General features: G+C 33.3%; 1 protein-coding gene across 4 annotated transcripts in view; it reads left to right on the forward strand.

Moving 5' to 3' along the window:
- GON4L (gon-4 like) overlaps nt 1-18,329 on the forward strand; it is a 79,363-nt gene that overhangs the window by 14,845 nt on the left and 46,189 nt on the right. For all 4 annotated transcript variants that reach the window (XM_051993849.1, XM_051993847.1, XM_051993850.1 and 1 more), the window contains exons 3-5: nt 11,467-11,658; nt 14,570-14,760; nt 16,778-16,852. In XM_051993849.1, the coding sequence (XP_051849809.1) occupies nt 11,467-11,658; nt 14,570-14,760; nt 16,778-16,852 (458 nt within the window). The remainder of the gene's footprint in view (nt 1-11,466; nt 11,659-14,569; nt 14,761-16,777; nt 16,853-18,329) is intronic.

Here is an 18,329-nt window from a genome sequence, read left to right on the forward strand (position 1 = left end):
TCCTAATATCATACACAATCTTTTTTTGTAAAGATTAGTATAGTCCTTTTAGACTGGCTAAGGTCAGTAACCTTATGTCTGTCGTATCTAACTTTTCTAAAATTCTCTTCAATTTTTAATTTCTTGTTTATTTTTTTGAATAGATTCCTTTTGTGAAAGGGGTACATTAAAGTCTGCCATTATTATATGTTTTACTGTCTCTTTCTCCCTGCAACTCATTTAGTTTTTCTTTTAAGTATTTAGATGTTATGTCCTTTGGAACATATGTGTTTAATATTAATATGAATTAATTTTCTATTATGCCTTTCAGCATAATGTAGTTTCCCTGTTCTATCTTTTTTAATCATCTAGTTTTGCTGTTGCCTTATTGCAGCTCATGATTTGCAGTGTCTGTCTTTACTATTTCAACTAAAGCCTAATAGATTTTGCTCTACCTCCTTATTTTAAATCTGGGAAATTTGGATTCTGGTCTCTAGTCTGGTCTACTATCAACCATTTTATGGGTGAATTTATACCATTCACATTAATACTTATAATAAATAATTGTGAATTTCCCTTCTGCTTTTTCTGTTTTTTTCCTTGCCTCCCTTTTTTAAAAACAAATCTATTTTTTCTTCAAATAATAGCTTTTTATTTTTAAAATAAATGCAAAATGGTGGGTTCAGCATCAGTGCCCTATATTTGCTTGTGTTCTCCTGCCCCTTTGATCTTTTCTTTGCCTAGAATCCAGTCATGAATTCTTATCCCTTCTTTCTTTGATTCTTTCTTTTTAAGTTCTTCTTCAGGGCTATTCTGTATAGTTAGAGATTTTTTGTGCACACAATTTCTTTCTGATACGAATTTCTCTACTGTTCCCACCTATCCCTTCTCTACTTTCATTCGTTTCCCTGTTGAGTGAAATGTTATTTCTGCTCTTAGTTGGGTATGTATTTTCTTCCCTACTTTGACAGTTCAGATGAAAGTGAGGTTCAAGTGTCACTGTTGTCTTTCACTCCTTGTTTGGATAGGCCTTTGTTGCCCTAGTCCATTCTAATCTTTGAGGTATCTATTATTGCTTGGAAAGATTTTTTTTCTCGTGTGCTAAGCTGTTAATTCTCTTTCTAAGGCTTTCTTCTATACTTATTTCTTTTACAGTTTTAGTGTTCTCCCTTCTAAATTAATTTTTATATATGTATATTTATCCAATTATATATTAAAATGTAACTTTAAAAAAAGTTTTGAATTCAAAATTCTCTCCTTTTCTTCCTCATTGAGACAGGAAGCAATCAGATATGTTATCCATGTGCAATTACATAAAACATTTCCATAGTATGAATTAATTTTTAACTTTAGAAAAATCTCCTTTGTATCTTCTAGGAATTCTAATTGAATTTGTGCCTAAGATGTAGGTTTTCCTTGATTTGCTTGTAAATTTGGAGTCATTTATCTTCTAAGTTTGTGTCTTTGACATCCCTGTCATCATAATAACTGTTTTGTTTTGTTTTGTTTTTCTTCATTTGTTTGTTCTTCCAGACTTACTTCCCAGCTTTGGACTAGAGATATTTCAGTGGATAGACTGCTTAGGCATATAATCAGGAAGACTTTAATTTAGATCTTGCTAGCTGATACTTATTAGCTATGTAATTCTGGGCAAGTCACTTAACTTTTGTATTGGTTTCATTCCTTTTTAAAATGGTGATAAAAATAGACTGTCCAGGTGTTTTCTGAGAATAAAATGGACTGTATAAATACATTATCTTTGTTATTCTTCTTGTTCTTGTTTATATGAATTAGGGCCAGGCTCTATACAGTTCTGAAGATAATGTATGGGCTGTGCTTGGTGCTCCTTTGGGTCTTGCTGGATGTTTTTCAAAGATAGCAAAATCAGTTCAGGCTAGTAACTTATAGGCTTACAAAGCAGCCTGATTTAGGACTGCCTTCCTGTTCTATGTTTCAGATTCTTCATCTGGGTTTGATCTGAGCACTACGTCTATGAGCTTGTTCCAGTCGACTACTGCTAAATTCAACCCTATCAGCTATTTGGAAGGTTTTGAAGTTTCAAAATTATAGTACTTCAGGCTTCCTTTTAGATTGAATTTCCTGTCCTAGTTATTCCACTGTACATTTCAGATTGGGCTAAGATTTAGATGTATGAGACTTCCTTCTGCTCTCAGGGTCAGAGATACCCAGTTGTTTTTTATGTCTATTCCTGTTTTTTTTTCCCTGTAGGTCTGTCCTTCAGTTTGCATTAGATTTTTGACTCAGTTCTGTACTATGACTGACAAAGCTGCCATTTGGCATAAAGTGTCAGCCCCTTTATGCAGGATGCAGGACTTCTTTATTTAGCTATTTCAGAAAGGCTACATAAACTTATTTCCAGTAACTTCAGATTTTCTGTCTGGCTCCCTATGCCAACCTGGGCTGGGAAAATGATTTGTTGTTAAAAAAAAAAAAAAATTTTTTTTTTCTTGAATTTCTCTGTCAGGAATTAGTCTTGTGCATTTTCCAGTCTCTGTTGAGTAGATAGAGAGAGGGTTGGATTACATTATTTCTTCTCACTCTGCCATCTCAGCAGGTTTCTAAAGCCATAAATAGACAAGAGAAAAAATTATATTATAAAGCAGCGGTTACCAAAACCATTTGGTATTGTTTAAGAAATAGACTAGTTGATCAATGGAATAGGTTAGGTTCAAAGGACAAAACAGCCAATAACCTTAATAATCTAGTGTTTGACAAACCCAAAGACCCCAGTTTTTGGGATAAGAACTCACTATTTGACAAAAATTGCTGGGAAAATTGGAAATTAGTATGGCTGAAACTAGGCATTGACCCACACTTAATGCTGTACACCAAAAGAAGGTCAAAATGGGTTCATGACCTAGGCATAAAGAATGAGATTACAAATAAATTGGAAGAGCATAGGATAGTTTACCTCTCAGAACTGTGGAAGAGGAAGGAATTTATGACCAAAGAAGAACTAGAGAACTCAGGTCCTCCTGACTTTAGGGCTGGTGCTCTATCCACTACACCAATTACTTGCCCCCAAGATGGATAGTTTTGATTATATTAAAAAGTTTTTGAATAAATAAAATCAATACAGTCAAGATTAGAAGGAAAGCAGAAAATTGCGAAACAACTTTTACAGCCAGTGTTTCTATTAAAGTCCTCATCTCTAAAATAAACAGAAAACTCATTTATTTTTTATTTTTCCCAGTTACATGTTAAAAACAGTATTTTGAGGGGTTATATATGTACATTTTTTAAAAATATATTTCCTTATGAATCATGTTGGGCAAGAAAAATCGCAACAAAAGGGAAAAAACTATTGAGAAAAAATAAAAGAAAAATGGGAAGAAAAGTGAATATAGCATATGTTGATTTTTATTCAGTCTCCATAGTTTTGTCTTTGGATGCAGATGGCATTTTCCATTCAGAATTTATTAGAATTACCTTGAATCACTGAACTGCCTTAAAGAATTAAGTCTATCATAGTTGATCATCACTCAGTCTTGCTGTTGCTTTGTACAATGTTTTCCTGGTTCTATTTGTTTTGCTCAGCTTCAGTTCTTGTAAATCTTTCTAAGCCTTTCTAAAATCAGCTTTTTTATAATATTTTATAGAACAATAATGACTCAAATTTATAAGATTACATGTCATTCCTCAGTTGATAAATGGTCAAAGGATATGAACAGTTTTCAGATGAAGAAATTAAAGCCATCTGTAGTCACATGAAAAATGCTCTAAATCACTGTTGATTAGAGAAATTAAAACAACTAAGGGATCATCTCACACTTATGAAATTGACCAATGTGACAGAAAAGGAAAATGAGAAATGTTAGAGGGGATGTAGGAAAACTGGGACATTGATACATTGTTGTGGAATTGTGAACTGCTCCACCCATTCTGAAAATTAATTTGGAACTATGCCCCAAAGGCTATAAAACTGTGCATTCCCTTGGATCCAGCAATACCTCTTAATAGGTCTGTATCCCAAAGAGATCATAACAGATACTAATGGATCCATATGTACAAAAATGTTTAGAGCAGCTCCAAAGAATTGGAAATTGAAGGAACATCCATCAATTGGGGAGTGACTGAGCAAATTGTGTTATGTGAATGAAATGGAATATTATTGTTCTATAAGAATTGATATGTACAAATTTCAGAAAAATCTAGAAAGATTTACATGAACTGATGCTGAGTGAAGTGATAAGAACCAGGAGAACATTGTACATAGTCACAATATTGTGCAGATGATCAACTTAGATAACTTCTCTTTTCAGCAATACAATATCTAAGGCAATTTCAAAAGTCTCATGATGGAAAATGCTATTCACAGAATAGAACTATGTAGTCTGAATGCAGATCAAAGCATACTATTTTCACTTTTGTTTTTTCTTTCTTGTAATTTTTCCTTTTTGTTTTTATTCTTCTCTCATAACATGACCATTGTGGCAGTATGTTTAATGTGATAACCTATATCAGATTGTTTGCCATCTTGGGGAAGAGGGAGGAGAATAAAGGAAGGAGAAAAAATGAAAATCAAAATATTGTAAATAAATGTGGAAAACTAATAAAAAAATTTTTAAAGAAGGTCACTCAGGATCTTTTGAGAAAATGGGAGTTGTTGATACTTTTTTCAAATTAAAAAAAAAATTTAGACCTGATTAATTTGTATAGGATTCCTGATAGAAATGTTTCTCCCAACATAGCTAGGTACTTGGTCAAAAATTTATAGTCTTAGGGAATTTCCAGTTGATGCTAAAACTTGCCCCACATTTGAGAGCTTGTATATATCAAGAGATCATCTCTCTTCCTTTCACTACTGATGCTTCTCAAGAATTCTTCAAGAAATTCAAGAATTTTTCTTGGGAGAATAAGAAGAATGATTGCTAGAGGATAAATGGCAGGATCAAAAGATCAGGAGAGATTCCTCCTCAGCCAGGAAATTTGTATCTGAATGGAGAGAATGGGGAAAAGGGAAAAGTTGAAGATGGCCTTAAGTGATAGTTGAGTGTGAGAACACGTTCCCTTATGCATTTGGAAAGATTAGTAGCTTGATATGGAGAAAATCACTGTGAGTTTTTGAATTCTTAAATACTGCCAACTCTTTAATCCACGTGTGGTTTATTCACATTGTGGACTATCTATTTTTAAACCTAGGCTGACTCCTAGAATGAAATTGGTACTCTTCTACTGACTCACTTAATATTAACCTAAATAAAATATAATTAGAAATCTATTGTAAAAAACAAATCAGTTAGCACTTTATTAGAAGATTAAATATAAGGGATGATTCTCACCACTTCACTTTCTTTACTAATATAGCTAATTTAAAATTGGTTCTATTTCTATTCCATTTTAGTTAGCTGAGTGTACTAATAAAATTTCCTTGTAATAATGTTTACAAGGTAGTCAAATTACTTTGTTGTAGTAAAATATTATTATAGTAAAGGTCTTACTAGATATATTCCTAGTTTTTGGAGGTGGAGATATAATAAACCTGATGCCCCGCCTTTCTAGGCAAGAGAAGATGAGCTAATAAGTCTCAGAGAGGTCCAATAAGTTCCAAGTAAATAACTTGTCCAAGGTTATAAAGTTAGCCAGTGGTGAAGCCATGACCAGAAAGTAGAGAAGATGCGTCCTCTCTTTATCTCCTCCTGATTGCTAAATTGCTAAAATTCCTAAATTATCTTATTGTTTTGTTATCTTTGACTAGTTATTTGATAGTTTAGTTTTTGTTTTTGTTTTTCTGGGAAGGATAATTAAGAGTATTTGAGGTAGGGCAGGATGAAAGTTGTTGGAAAAATAATTTGCTTGAGGATGGTAGAAAAATAGTCTTGGGATATATCTGTTCTCTTTCACCTTGGGTATTAAGGATATTTTGTCATGTAAATAGAAATGAAGAAGTATCTTGCTGTAGGATAAGAGTTCTTGACCATTTTTGTTTCATAGACCAGGCTCCATTGGCTTCAGAAGAAACTTGAGCCTGAATCCAAGCTTTGTGGCCTTGGGAAAGTCATTCAACTAATTTAGTTTCCTCATTGAAAAATTGTTCTTGAAAAACTTGTTCTGCTGCCTCACTGAGTATTGAAAGAAAAGTTCTTTATAAAGCTTAAAATGCTGTGGTAAATGTGAATAAAAAACAGAAATGTTTATAGCTATTTGATTGAACCATATGATTTTTTTTTTGGCTGTATACCATATTCTAATACATAAATACTCTTATGGAAAGAGCTATAGATACAGAATTTTATCTAGTTTCAGAGCTGTAGTTGGAGTATCATGTTAGATAAGCTGTTGATGGGCATGAACTAGAGAACATACAAAATTATTTACAAAGTAGAGATTATTTATAAATAGAACATCAAAAAAACTGGTGCTATGATTCATCTCTTGATTCGAAAGAAATTAGTGTCCATAGGACAGTTATTATGATCATAGAAACATAGCTTTGTAATTGGGTGAAATTGAGGAAGTCAAAATCTAGTTCATTGTTTTATGGTCTGGAAAACTTGACAAAACTTTAATAGTAATTGTCGTAGGCAGAATTTGACTGACTCCACAGTCAGTTCTTTCCATTCTTTAATGCTGATGTCTTTTGTTTTTATATCACATTTATATCTGATTACACCTTAACTCCTTTTTTTTAACTATTGAAAAATAGTTTTCAGTATTACTTGGCATAGTGCCTGGCACATAGTAGGCATTTAATAAATGCTAGTTTACTTACTAATAGGATTTTGCTTAAGCTATCTCGGACTTCTTAATTTATTTTACTTACCCATTTACAACTATTCTATATTAATTTATGGCATTTTGCATGCCTTCAAAGAAGAGATGGGATATATACCTACTCTATTTCTTTTGGGGGTGGGAGGTTTTCTTGTGTACATTTATAGAAATTTTCATTATGTTGATCAGTTTTGCTGATTTTTTTTTTCCTTTAAAAAGTATTATTGGCTGGGAGGGAGTGGAGATACTGGGAGAAATTTTGGTGATATGGAGACAATATAGCAACGTAGCAATGCAATGTAAAATGACAATATAGATAGTATATGACATAAAGAAAAAAAAGTATGCACTCAGAGCAAGACCAGAAAGCAACAAATACATTTACTGAAAGATCTGTTGATCTTAATGTTAATATCATTGTTCTTTATAGAGCAGCAGTGGCAAAAGCACTGGGAGAATAATCAGATGACTTAGATTGTGGAAATGGCCCTACTTCTGTTTAATTAATGTTCCTGGGAAAGTCATTTAATATTTATTCTGCTAATTAAGCTTATATATAGAAGAGTTGAGTCAGATGGTCTATTTTAATTCTAAAATTCTTTGAATTTTGAAAACTCATTTTTATCTTTTTGACATTGTGAAACAACATGGTGAAGGATCAAAGAATGAATAACTGAGTGTAAACAAATTTCACTAGGATAGGAAGTTCTGTACCAGTGCAGAGAGGCACCTGATTTGCAGCTTATGCTCTTAGAATTGCTTGGGGTGTTGAGGGTTAAATGACTTATTCAAGATCTTATAATAAGTATGTGTTAAGAGACCCAACTTGAATCCTGGCCTTCATGACTCAGAAACTCATTCTGTCTACTATGATATGCTGCTTATACTTTAAAGACATATATACCTTGTCCAAGTTGCAAAGTACGACCATATCATATTGATGGAAATGATATCTCAAAAAGGAAGAAAATCTTTCCATTTTAAGATTGCTGAGTAATTCGTGGCAACTAAATGGTGAAGTAGATAGAGGGCTGGACTCAATCAGGAAAACTTGAGTGTGAATTCTACCTCAGATACTAGCTATGTGACCTTGGGCCAATTACTTAACCTCTCTCAGTTTCAATTTCTTCCTCTGTAAGACTGAAATAATAATTTGTACCTATCTCACTGGATTGTTAGGAGGATCAATGAAACTAAATATCTTTGTATGTGTATGTGCAGAGATAGCTGGAATTTAATAGAGAGTTTTATGGTTTGCAAAACATCTTAAAATTACTATGTCATTTTATCCTTACAACCTTTAGGAGGTAGAAGCTATTCTTAACCCCATTTTACAGATGAGGAAACTGAGGCAGACAGGCTAAGAGACTTTACTGACTTTTAAAACTTTTCAGCTTTTTACATCTTTAGAAAACATAATATGAAATGCTTTCTTTTGAAGCAATCTGCTGTTTGATGATTTTACATTGAATTCACAAGACTTGGACATTAAGTTTATCTTTGTTATGACCTTGATTATAGCCCATGTGCTTTCAGTATTGTTTTAAATCGGATGAGTTTAAACATTTACTTACCCATTTACAACTATTCTATATTAATTTATGGCATTTTGCATGCCTTCAAAGAAGAGATGGGATATATACCTACTCTATTTCTTTTGGGGGTGGGAGATTTTCTTGTGTACATTTATAGAAATTTTCATTATGTTGATCAGTTTTGCTGGTTATTGAAGCATGTTTATTGTCCTCTCTTGGATAAATTTCTTAACTTTTTGTGGTATTATGGCAAAGTGAGAGCTTGGGAACTCTGGAATAGTTCTGCTTTTCTGATAAAATACCTAGATCTTACAAGCTCAGCTGGACATTTCATGCAATGATTTTTAGTATAACCTTGAATAAAAAAATTAGCTTCTTTAGTATAAATCTTCTTTTTCTAATTTTCATTTCTCTGGTTTTTGTACATTTTTGCCTGTGAGAAACATTTTTTCTTCCTAACAGGGATGAATAACTGGTTTTCCACTATTGTTCTGTCTTTGTAGTGGAGCAGGAATACTTAAACTTTTTTGTATACTGGCTCTCTTTGTTGAATCCTGAAGAATCCTTCTGAAAATAATTTCTTTGGGGAGAAAAACTCTAAGAAAATGTTAAATTTCAGAAGCGTGTGAAAATAAAGGTGTAATTATTTTCCCACCCAAATTTTCAGATCCCTTATGGGGATCTTTTTGGAGTCTGTGGATGTCAGGTTAAAAATACATGCTATAATTTGGAACTATGCCCGAAGGGTTATCAAACTGTGTTTACCCTTTGAATCAGCAGTGTTTCTATTAAGTTTATATCCCAAAGAGATCTTAAAGGAGGGAAAGGGACCCACATGTGCAAAAAAAGTTAGTGGCAAGAAACTGGAACCTGAGCTTATCAGTTGGAGATTGGCTGAATATAAGTTATGGTGTTTGAATGTTATGGAATATTATTGTTCTGTAAGGAATGATCAGCAAGATGATAATGAGAGGCCTGGAGAGATGGACATGAAGTGATGATGAGTGAAATAAACAGAGCCATGAGATCATTATACACGACAACAGCAAGATTATATGATGATAATTCTGATGGAGGTGGCTCTCTTCAACAATGAGATGATTCAAACCAATTCCAATAATCTTGATGAAAAGAGCCATCTACATCCATAGAAAGGACTGTGGGAACTGAGTGTGGTTCACAGCATATCATTTTCACTCTTTTTGTTGTTGTTTGCTTGCATTTTATTTTTGCTTTTGGTTTTTTCCTGTTTCATTTGATTTTTTTTCTTGTGCAGCAAGATAATTTTATATATATATATATCTTGGATTTAACATGTTTTTTACCATGTTTAATATATATTGGATTATTTGCCATCTAGGGAAAAGGGGAGTCGGGTTGGAACACAAAGTTTTGCAAGGGTTAATGTTGAAAATTTATCCATACATGTTTTGAAAATAAAAAGCTTAAAAAAAAAAAAAAAAAAGGAGCTATTGATATAAACACACACACACAGTTGGGGGGAATCCGGAAGCAGTAACAGCCTCATAAGATGCTTGTTTTCTGAGGATTAAATATGCTCTCTCACAGCAATGAGATAGTAGTGGTCATTTTTAAAAACCAGTTTACTTATTCTTGTAGCTATTTTGTTTTGTTACATGTTTGAATGGTTTTTAAAACACTTAACTTTCCAACAACCACCATCACTGCAATATCTAAGTGTGTATATTCTTTTAAGAGCCACAACTATTAAATTCTTCCTATTCTTAATTTTTTCTCCATTTAATAGTACTTTATTTTTTCTAATTAAATGTAAAGATAATTTTCAACATTCATTTTTGTAAGGGTTTGAGTTCCAATTTTTTTCCCCTCCTTTTCTTCCCCTCTCTCCAAGGTAGCAAACATCTGATACTAATTCTTAATTTAAAAGCACAGATAAAGAGAGCCATGTGTTTCTAGCACTCAGCTGCAAGAACTGACTAAAGTCGGGAAACAACTCAGTCTGGTTTTATCTGGCCAAGATTAGATATGCTGAGTCAGAAGTATAAGATGGGTTTCTCCAGTGCTGTCACATGACTAAACCAATTTTTGCTCACTCCAAGTAATTGGCACACTACTCTGCAGCATATATATAGTGTGGAGACATAGCATCTGATCCTCCTTGTATAAGATAGGATATTACTTTCTTCAGTCAACTTTCAGAATGAAAGCTTTCCTCCCATCTTACTAGGTTCCTGAAATCTCCAGAGGTTCCTATCTCCAGTCAGTTGATATCAGTGTTGCTCAGCTACTTTGTTTTTGTTTTTTGTCTTTTTTGTTTCTTTTATGCTGGTTTCTATGCTTTTTCCTGAACTATAGCTTGTGTAAGATAGGCTGAGCTCAGATTGTAAAAGGCTTTAAATATCAAATTGTTTTATACTAGAGGCAATGGAGAACCATTAAAGCTTCTTAATTAAAGATGTAACATGGTTCAACTTGTAGTTTAAGAATATCAGTTTGACAGATGTGTAGAGGAAAGATTAGAGAAAGGAGAGACTCAAGGATAGGAAACATATTAGAAGGATATTGCAGTTGTCTAGAGGGAGCTGATGAGGACCTGAACTAGGATAGTTGTAGTGTGTCATAGTACTGTTTTAGATATGTTAAGTTTAAGATGCCCATGGGACATCCAGGGGGAAATATCTAGCAGGTAGTTGGACATGTGTAGGAGGCTGAGAAAAAAAGTGGAGCTTGATAAGTAGATTTGGGTACATTGGCAGATTTGAATCCATGGGAGCAGATGTGACTCTTGAGAGTGTAAAGAAAGGAATAAGAGGAGACAACCAGCACAGGAACAGAATTCAAGACATGCTCCTGATCATGGGGTTAGCTACAGGGAGATTAATTTTTTCTTTCATCACCACTCATCAAGATCATCTCCTGCTCATATATAACTTGTGGTTCATTTAACATGGTGTTTGTGCCTGTTTTTATACCTGGGTCAGGTATGTGATCTATCACATACATTATTTCTGTGGCAAAACCAGATTTTTGCTTGTATAATTTTGATTTATGACAACTTTTCCAGGAGCCTGTTTAAGTTTTAGGGCCTTCTATCCACATAAGTAGTAATATATGAGTACTAATGTATAGGTATACACTGTTATCTTATTACAGATAGCCTAACTGGGAAGCTTTTTATAGGACAAAGGAGTATAAATACTGACCATATGGCATTAAACGTGTGACTTTTCTACAGGAAAACCTCAAATGCAATTTGAAGAGGAGGGGCCTTTACAGCAGTCAGGCAGCTACTCTGCAAGGCTTGGAACTCAGCCAAAGAAATCCTCTCAACCAGGAGGGCTTACTTTTCCTCAAGAAAAGTCAAGCAGGACCCCAGATCATCAGAATGAAGAAGAGATGGAGGATATTGGATTGTTTATTCCACTTGGTAGGTGTCTGGAAAATGTGATTAGCATGATCATGTTTACAAAGACCTACACATTTATTCAAGGAGTCAAATAAACGATCTTAAGTTCTCACTGGCTTTATATACTTATACTTAACACAGTGAATTTTTCATTAAGCTACTTGTTAATATAAGTCCCTGTTTATCAGGGTAGATCTTATTAGCCACTCTTTAACATTATCATCTCATTGTCTTCTCTCTGTTTTTTTTCTCAATAGTACTTTATTTTTTCCAAATACATGTAAAAATAGTTTTCAACATTCATTTTTGTTCTACTTTGTATTCCAATTTTTTTCTTCCTCTATCATTTACTTCCTCCATCCCCAAGATAGCAAGCAATCTGATATAGGTTATACATTTACAATACTTTTAAACATATTTCCATATTAATCATCTTGTGCAAGAAAAATCAGAAGGGGGGAAAATGAAAAAGAAAAAACAAAAACAGAAACCAAACCCCTTCCCCCCAAAAAAAGGGAAAACACTATGTTTCAATCCACATTCAGTCTTCATAGTTCTCTCTGGATGCAGTTGGCGTTTTGCATCCCAAGTCTGTTGGAATTATTTTGTATCGCTCAATACTTTTTCTTGAAGATCAAGAAACTTGCTTTTTTGGTCATCTTGGGACTTTTTTTTAATAAATATATGTACTCTTTTATATGAAGTGTTGGAAATCCCAGAATATTTTGAAATCTTTCCTGGAATTAACACAGATATATTTCAAAGCAAGATAAAATATAATTTAGAGATTATTAGTTCTTTAGATTTTTCTGTAATAGTTTCCTCTTGTTCATCTGGATAATTGAGATATAGCTGTATTAGAATTTCTTGTACAAATTCATGTTTCCCAAAAAACTCATCATCAATATCAAAGGAGTCAGAGTTGATTTAATTTAGCCTTTAGACACAACTATGATCATCATGATGTTCCATCAGCATCAGTTCATGGATTTGCACTTTAGTTCTGACAAAAGCCATCATGAGTGAAATGATTTTGTACTAACTCAGCAGCCTATTTCTTGGTTTATTTCTCATTGTTTTCCTCTTTGGAAAAAGCATACATTGTACCTTAATCAGTGAAGAAGACAAAGGAATGTTTTAACTCCCTGACTTCCTTAGCCTCCTTAACCATTTGTCCCCTCTATTCTCTTCAAAGGCTGCTAAACAGAACTGGAGAAAGTTACAGAACTCTGCTGACTAGATACATTATAAATCCAAATTCTTCAACATTAATTCTGGGCCTTTATTGCAGCAAGGCAGCACTTTTATTTCTCTCTTATTGGTTTTTTTATATTACTTCCTAAAGAAGCTATTCCAAATCTTCTTTTCAAGCCCTTTATGCCATCCCTTTCTCCACCTTGTCAGCTATAGACTTTATCTTGCCTGTTATTTCTGAGAAAATTGAAACCAATGGACCTGAGCTCCCTCTTCACTTCTCTTCATCTCACAACCTTTTGGTATCATCCTTCCTTCTTTCCTCTTTTCCAGTTTCTGTCAGTGAGGAGATAATCCTTCACTTAGCCAAGGCCAACCATTCTGCATGTGTACTTGATCCAATCCTTTCTCAGTTTCTCTGGTCTATTACAACTTCAGTCATCCCTTCTCTCTAATGCTCAATAAATACCATCTTATTTACTGATTTCTTCTCCTACTATTTTCAGACACATACAAGTCTTTACCATCCTTTAAAAAATATCATTAGACAATTATCAGAGTGCTTGAAATAAGTATATTTCCATTCAGTGCTTCCACTCTTGTCTCATTCAGTCATTAATTGTTCCTTTGCATTTTGGATTTTAATGCTGTTATTCAAATGAAAACCTTTCAGATTTACCAGTGAATCCTTTATTGTCAAATCTAACCTTCTTTTCTCAGTCTTTCGGACTGGAAACTTTCTTCAGTCTGAGTTTTCATGACACCTCTCTTTTTCTTCTCCTTCTACCTGTTTGATCTCAGTTTCCTATTTCTTCTATCTACATTCTATATTCTTGGTAACCTTATTAAAGGATATTCCCTTCCCTCAAAGAACTCATGAATATTGGAGACAACAATATATATATACACATGAATGTATTAAAAATATATGCAAATCAAATGTAAAGTGATTTGGGGCTGGGGATTAGCAGCTAGAGGTGTTAGAAAAGACCTCATTTAGATTAGGTCAGAATATTGAAGCCTTCATGTGGAAAGAGTGCATTTCAGTCCTGGAGGACAGACACTCTGTGTAAAGGCAAAAGAGTAATAGATGGAATTTCATGTACAGGAAGCAGCAAGTAGGTCTGTTTGGCCGGAACAAAAGGTGTGTAGAAAAGAGTATAATACAGTATTATGTCTTGGAAAGGTAGGTTGGAACTAGATTTAAAGATTTAAAAATGCTGAACAAAGGCATCTTTAATACTTTCAAAAAAGGAAATAATGTTTGGACTTGATCTTGTTGAAGCCATGGCCCTTTGTGATCACTGCTTCATTTTTACTTTCTCTCTCTTTTTTCCTGAGGCAATTGGGGTTAAGTGACTTGCCCAGGGTCACACAGTTAGGAAGTGTTAAGTATCTGAGTCCAAATTTGAACTCAGGTCCTCCTGACTTCAGGGCTGGTGTTCTATCCACTACACCACCTAGCGGCCCCTATCACTTCATTTTTAGGGTAAAGTTAATCAGAGCACTAATTCATCACCAGTGAGGAGCTAAGTAATATGCTTAAAACTGTATACAAAGACAGAAAAAAAATAGTCCTTGAAAATACGCATTTTAGGGGTATATTATAGAATTTTGCCAGATATCAAAGTCATATTTATTGAAGCCTAAAGATTTTAAAAATTTTATTGCGTCTTGTTTACAGCATAGTTGATTTCAGTGTATTTCATTGATGGTCTTCCTTATTTATTTACAAAAGAACAAGATAGTGAAGAAGGTGAGAAAAGACGGAGAAAGAAAAAGGCCACCAAGAGGAAACGAGATGGCAGAAGTCAAGAGGATGGGGCGTTAGCTTATGACCTGAAACTGGACGACATGCTTGATCGTACCTTAGAAGATGGTGCCAAACAGCATAACCTAACTGTCGTCAATGTGAGGAACATCCTTCATGTGAGTAGGCTGAAGTATTTTTGGGAGCAGAGCAGCTAGCAGGAGATAGGTGGGTAGGATAAGGAGGAAGGCCCAGAGACTTTAAAATTTATTATGCAAATCAAGCTATGTTCAATTCAACTAAACAAACTATAGTCATTAACTAAGTGTTGAGTACTGTCCCATGTATTCAGAGATTAAATAAAACACAGTCCTTGGTCAAAATTTGCTGTCAATAAGATTTGCATGAAAATGACTTTTACTACATATTAGAACATAATAAATATAAAGGAAAGGTTCAGATTGATTACAAAGGGAGAATTAAAAAGACATAGATCACTTTTACCTGGGAGTTTAGTGAAGACTTTATGGAAGACTGGCACCTGAATTGGGGTCTTAAAGAAGAAGAAGAATTTCAGCAGTTTGAAATGGAAGAGGAAAACGCCCATATTAAACATGAAGGGAGAGTATAAGCAACATAGAGATGGAAGAGAATAGGATAGGAATAGAGGGCAATGACCAGTTTAACTGAAAGAAACAAGAGTATTAAGAGGGAAAAGAAAACTAGAAAGATAAGTTGGAGTCAGAAAGCCTTGAATGCCAACTAAGTATTTTCTTTATTTAGTAGGCAGCAGGTAGCTAGTGAACATCTTTGAAACAGGGATGTTTTCAGAGTGACACTTTAGGAAGATTATGTAGGGTTGGAAAGGTGTAAAGAATTAATTGGAGTGGGAAGAAATTGGATGTAGGAATACTAGTTAGGAAACTATTGCAACAATCTGTTTAAGAGATGAAAAGCAGAGGTACCAAAATAGGAGTTTGGGGGACATCCTTTGTTAGTGAGTGTTAATTGGATGAAAATCCAGAAGAGGAGGCTGAGAAGGAACATTGAGACAAAGGGGGAGGAGAACCAGAATAGAGTTTTAAAAAACCTAAAAACTAAACAAACTAGGGAGAAGAGGGTGATTTCCTTATATATTCCTCACTTTAATTCTCTACACAGAAGTTATTTGGGTATCTTGTTTTTTACATGTGGCATATTTCTAGCCCAAAGGATTTGTAGTAGAATTAAAAAAAAAAAAAATTTTTTTTTACTAGTAAAAACTTAGATGGTATGTTCATCAAAATTTTCAGATGACACAAAAGTTAGGAGAAATACCTGATACATTGGACAATATAATCAGTATGCAAAAGCATCTTAACAGATTAGAATATTAGTCCAATCTAACATGCAGTTCACTAGTAAGTGTACATAAAACAATGTGTGTTAAAAAAAACAAAACACAAATTCCACAAAAAAAAATGAATGAATATAAAATTTTTACATGAATACAAAAAAAGTTACAAGTAGATGATAAGGGAAATATAATTAGACTAGTTACTCTGAAAAAGATCTGGGGATTTAGTGGACTGCAAGCTCAAATATGATTCAGCATTGTGATGGGGCAGCCAAAATGCTAATTAAATCTTGATCTTATATTAAGAGTTCTCAATACTATAGAAAGAGCATTGATAAATTAGAGATAATCCTGAAGAAGATAACCAGGATAGTCTGGATGATCCTGAGTTATTGAGGATTACTTTTATATATAGGCATGTTTATCCTGAAGAAGTCTTAAAAGTCTTAAAAGAGTAACATGAAAAGAGTAACTGTTTTAAATATTTGAAGAGCTGTCATATGGAGGAGACTTGTTGTATTTGACCTTAGAGAGTAAATCAGGACTAATGAGTAAAGGTTACACAGATTTAATCAATTTAGGTTTGATATCAGGAAAAAAAAATTCCTATCAATTAGAGTTGACCAGAAGTGGAATGTATTGTCTAAAAAGGCAGTTTGAGTCCTTGTTCTTGAAGATCTTCAGACAGAGAGTAGATGACCATTTGTCTGATAGGTTATAGGAATGACTTCTTTCCCATATAGATTGAACTAAATGGCCACAAGTTTCCCTTTCCAGTTCTCTGTTTCTTTGATTCTTACACCTTTAAATCAAATACACAAACTTTTGTTGCTTAAAGCAAAAATATCCTTTTTCTCCAGGAAGTGATCACAAATGAACATGTGGTAGCAATGATGAAGGCAGCCATCAGTGAAACAGAAGATTTGCCAGTTTTTGTGAGTTAACTCTTTAATATGATTGGGATTATAGAGGGGATTTAGAAATAGATTTAAGAGCTTTAGCAGTAGGATTAACTCATTAAAACTCTCTAGCCCTAATTTTGCTTTCTAATTTTTTAAATTGATCATTTTGTTTTGATAGCTTATAAACACCTAAAGTATACTTCCCCAAAAACTTGTAAGACAATAGCAGACAATATTTATCATTGAAAATATATGCAATCTTACACTTTTGTAATATACTGTTTTAAAAGAATAGAAATCTTTGTTAACTGTTACAAAGTAGTTCTTAACTTGCATTTAACTTAGGGGTTTTTTGGCCATGTATCTTTTTATCTGTAGTTGTAATCATGTATATATTCTTTTCACTTTGCTTGTTTGACTCTACATTAATTCATACAAGTTTTCCCACATTTCTATCAGTTATTCATATTCATTGTTCCTTACAGAGTAATAATATTACATCGTATTCATATTTATTTAGCTCTTCCCTTGTCTTGGACACATGACTTGTTTTAAAATTTTTTGTTGTTACAAATAGTGAATATGTAAAAATTGAATATTTTTGTATATATAGGTCTTTTCCTCCCTATCTTTAAACTCCTTGAGGGGAGAATGTTGCTAAAAGCATTATAGCAGGGCATTGGAAGTCAAAGAACATGAACAATTTTACACTTTGTATTTCATTAACTGATTCCATTTTGCTCTCTAAAATGGCCATAACAAAAGGCGGCTCCACTAGAGTGAATTAGTATACTTGTTTTTCCCCACAATTCTGCCAATATTGAATTCCTTCATGTTTGCTAATTTGGTGATTGTAAATAGTTATTTCACAGTTGTTTTAATACTCATTCTTTTGATTCTTAGCCTTAAAGCCTTTTCAAGTGGTCATTGATGATAGTTTTCAGAATTCAAATAATCTGTTCATACTTTTACCTTAAATTCATATTCTTTAGAGATACCAGCTTTTAATTTGAATCAGTTTACCTATATTTTGAATTTCTGATTTTTATCAGCAATGTTTAATGGATAAAGTTTTCATTTTACATTTCCTTTGTTTACTTTTATTTTTACAAAAGCTTTAATTCTACACAATTAAAATAACCTTTTATCTTTTATAATTTTCTATATGTGTCATTTTCATTGCTTAAAGATTTTCCCCGATCTGCAGTTATGGTGCACTCTTCATTTCTCCTAATTTTTTATGGTGTGGCTTTTTATATTTACCCATGTGTACATTTAGAATTTATCAAAGCATATGGGGTAAATACTGGTCTAAATCCATTTTCTGCAGAACTACTATCTAAAAGTCTCAGCTAATTGTGTTGAGGAATGAGGTTTCTTTCTCGATAATTTTTATTCTTAGATTTATCTGCTGATAACAAGAATACAAGTCATCACTGAAGTGATTAATATATTTTTATTAGTATCAGAACAATAAAAACCAGATAGTAATAGATTCATTTAAAAAAAA

This window comes from Antechinus flavipes, chromosome 4 (genome assembly GCF_016432865.1).
Source record: "Antechinus flavipes isolate AdamAnt ecotype Samford, QLD, Australia chromosome 4, AdamAnt_v2, whole genome shotgun sequence".
Lineage (NCBI taxonomy): Eukaryota > Metazoa > Chordata > Mammalia > Dasyuromorphia > Dasyuridae > Antechinus > Antechinus flavipes.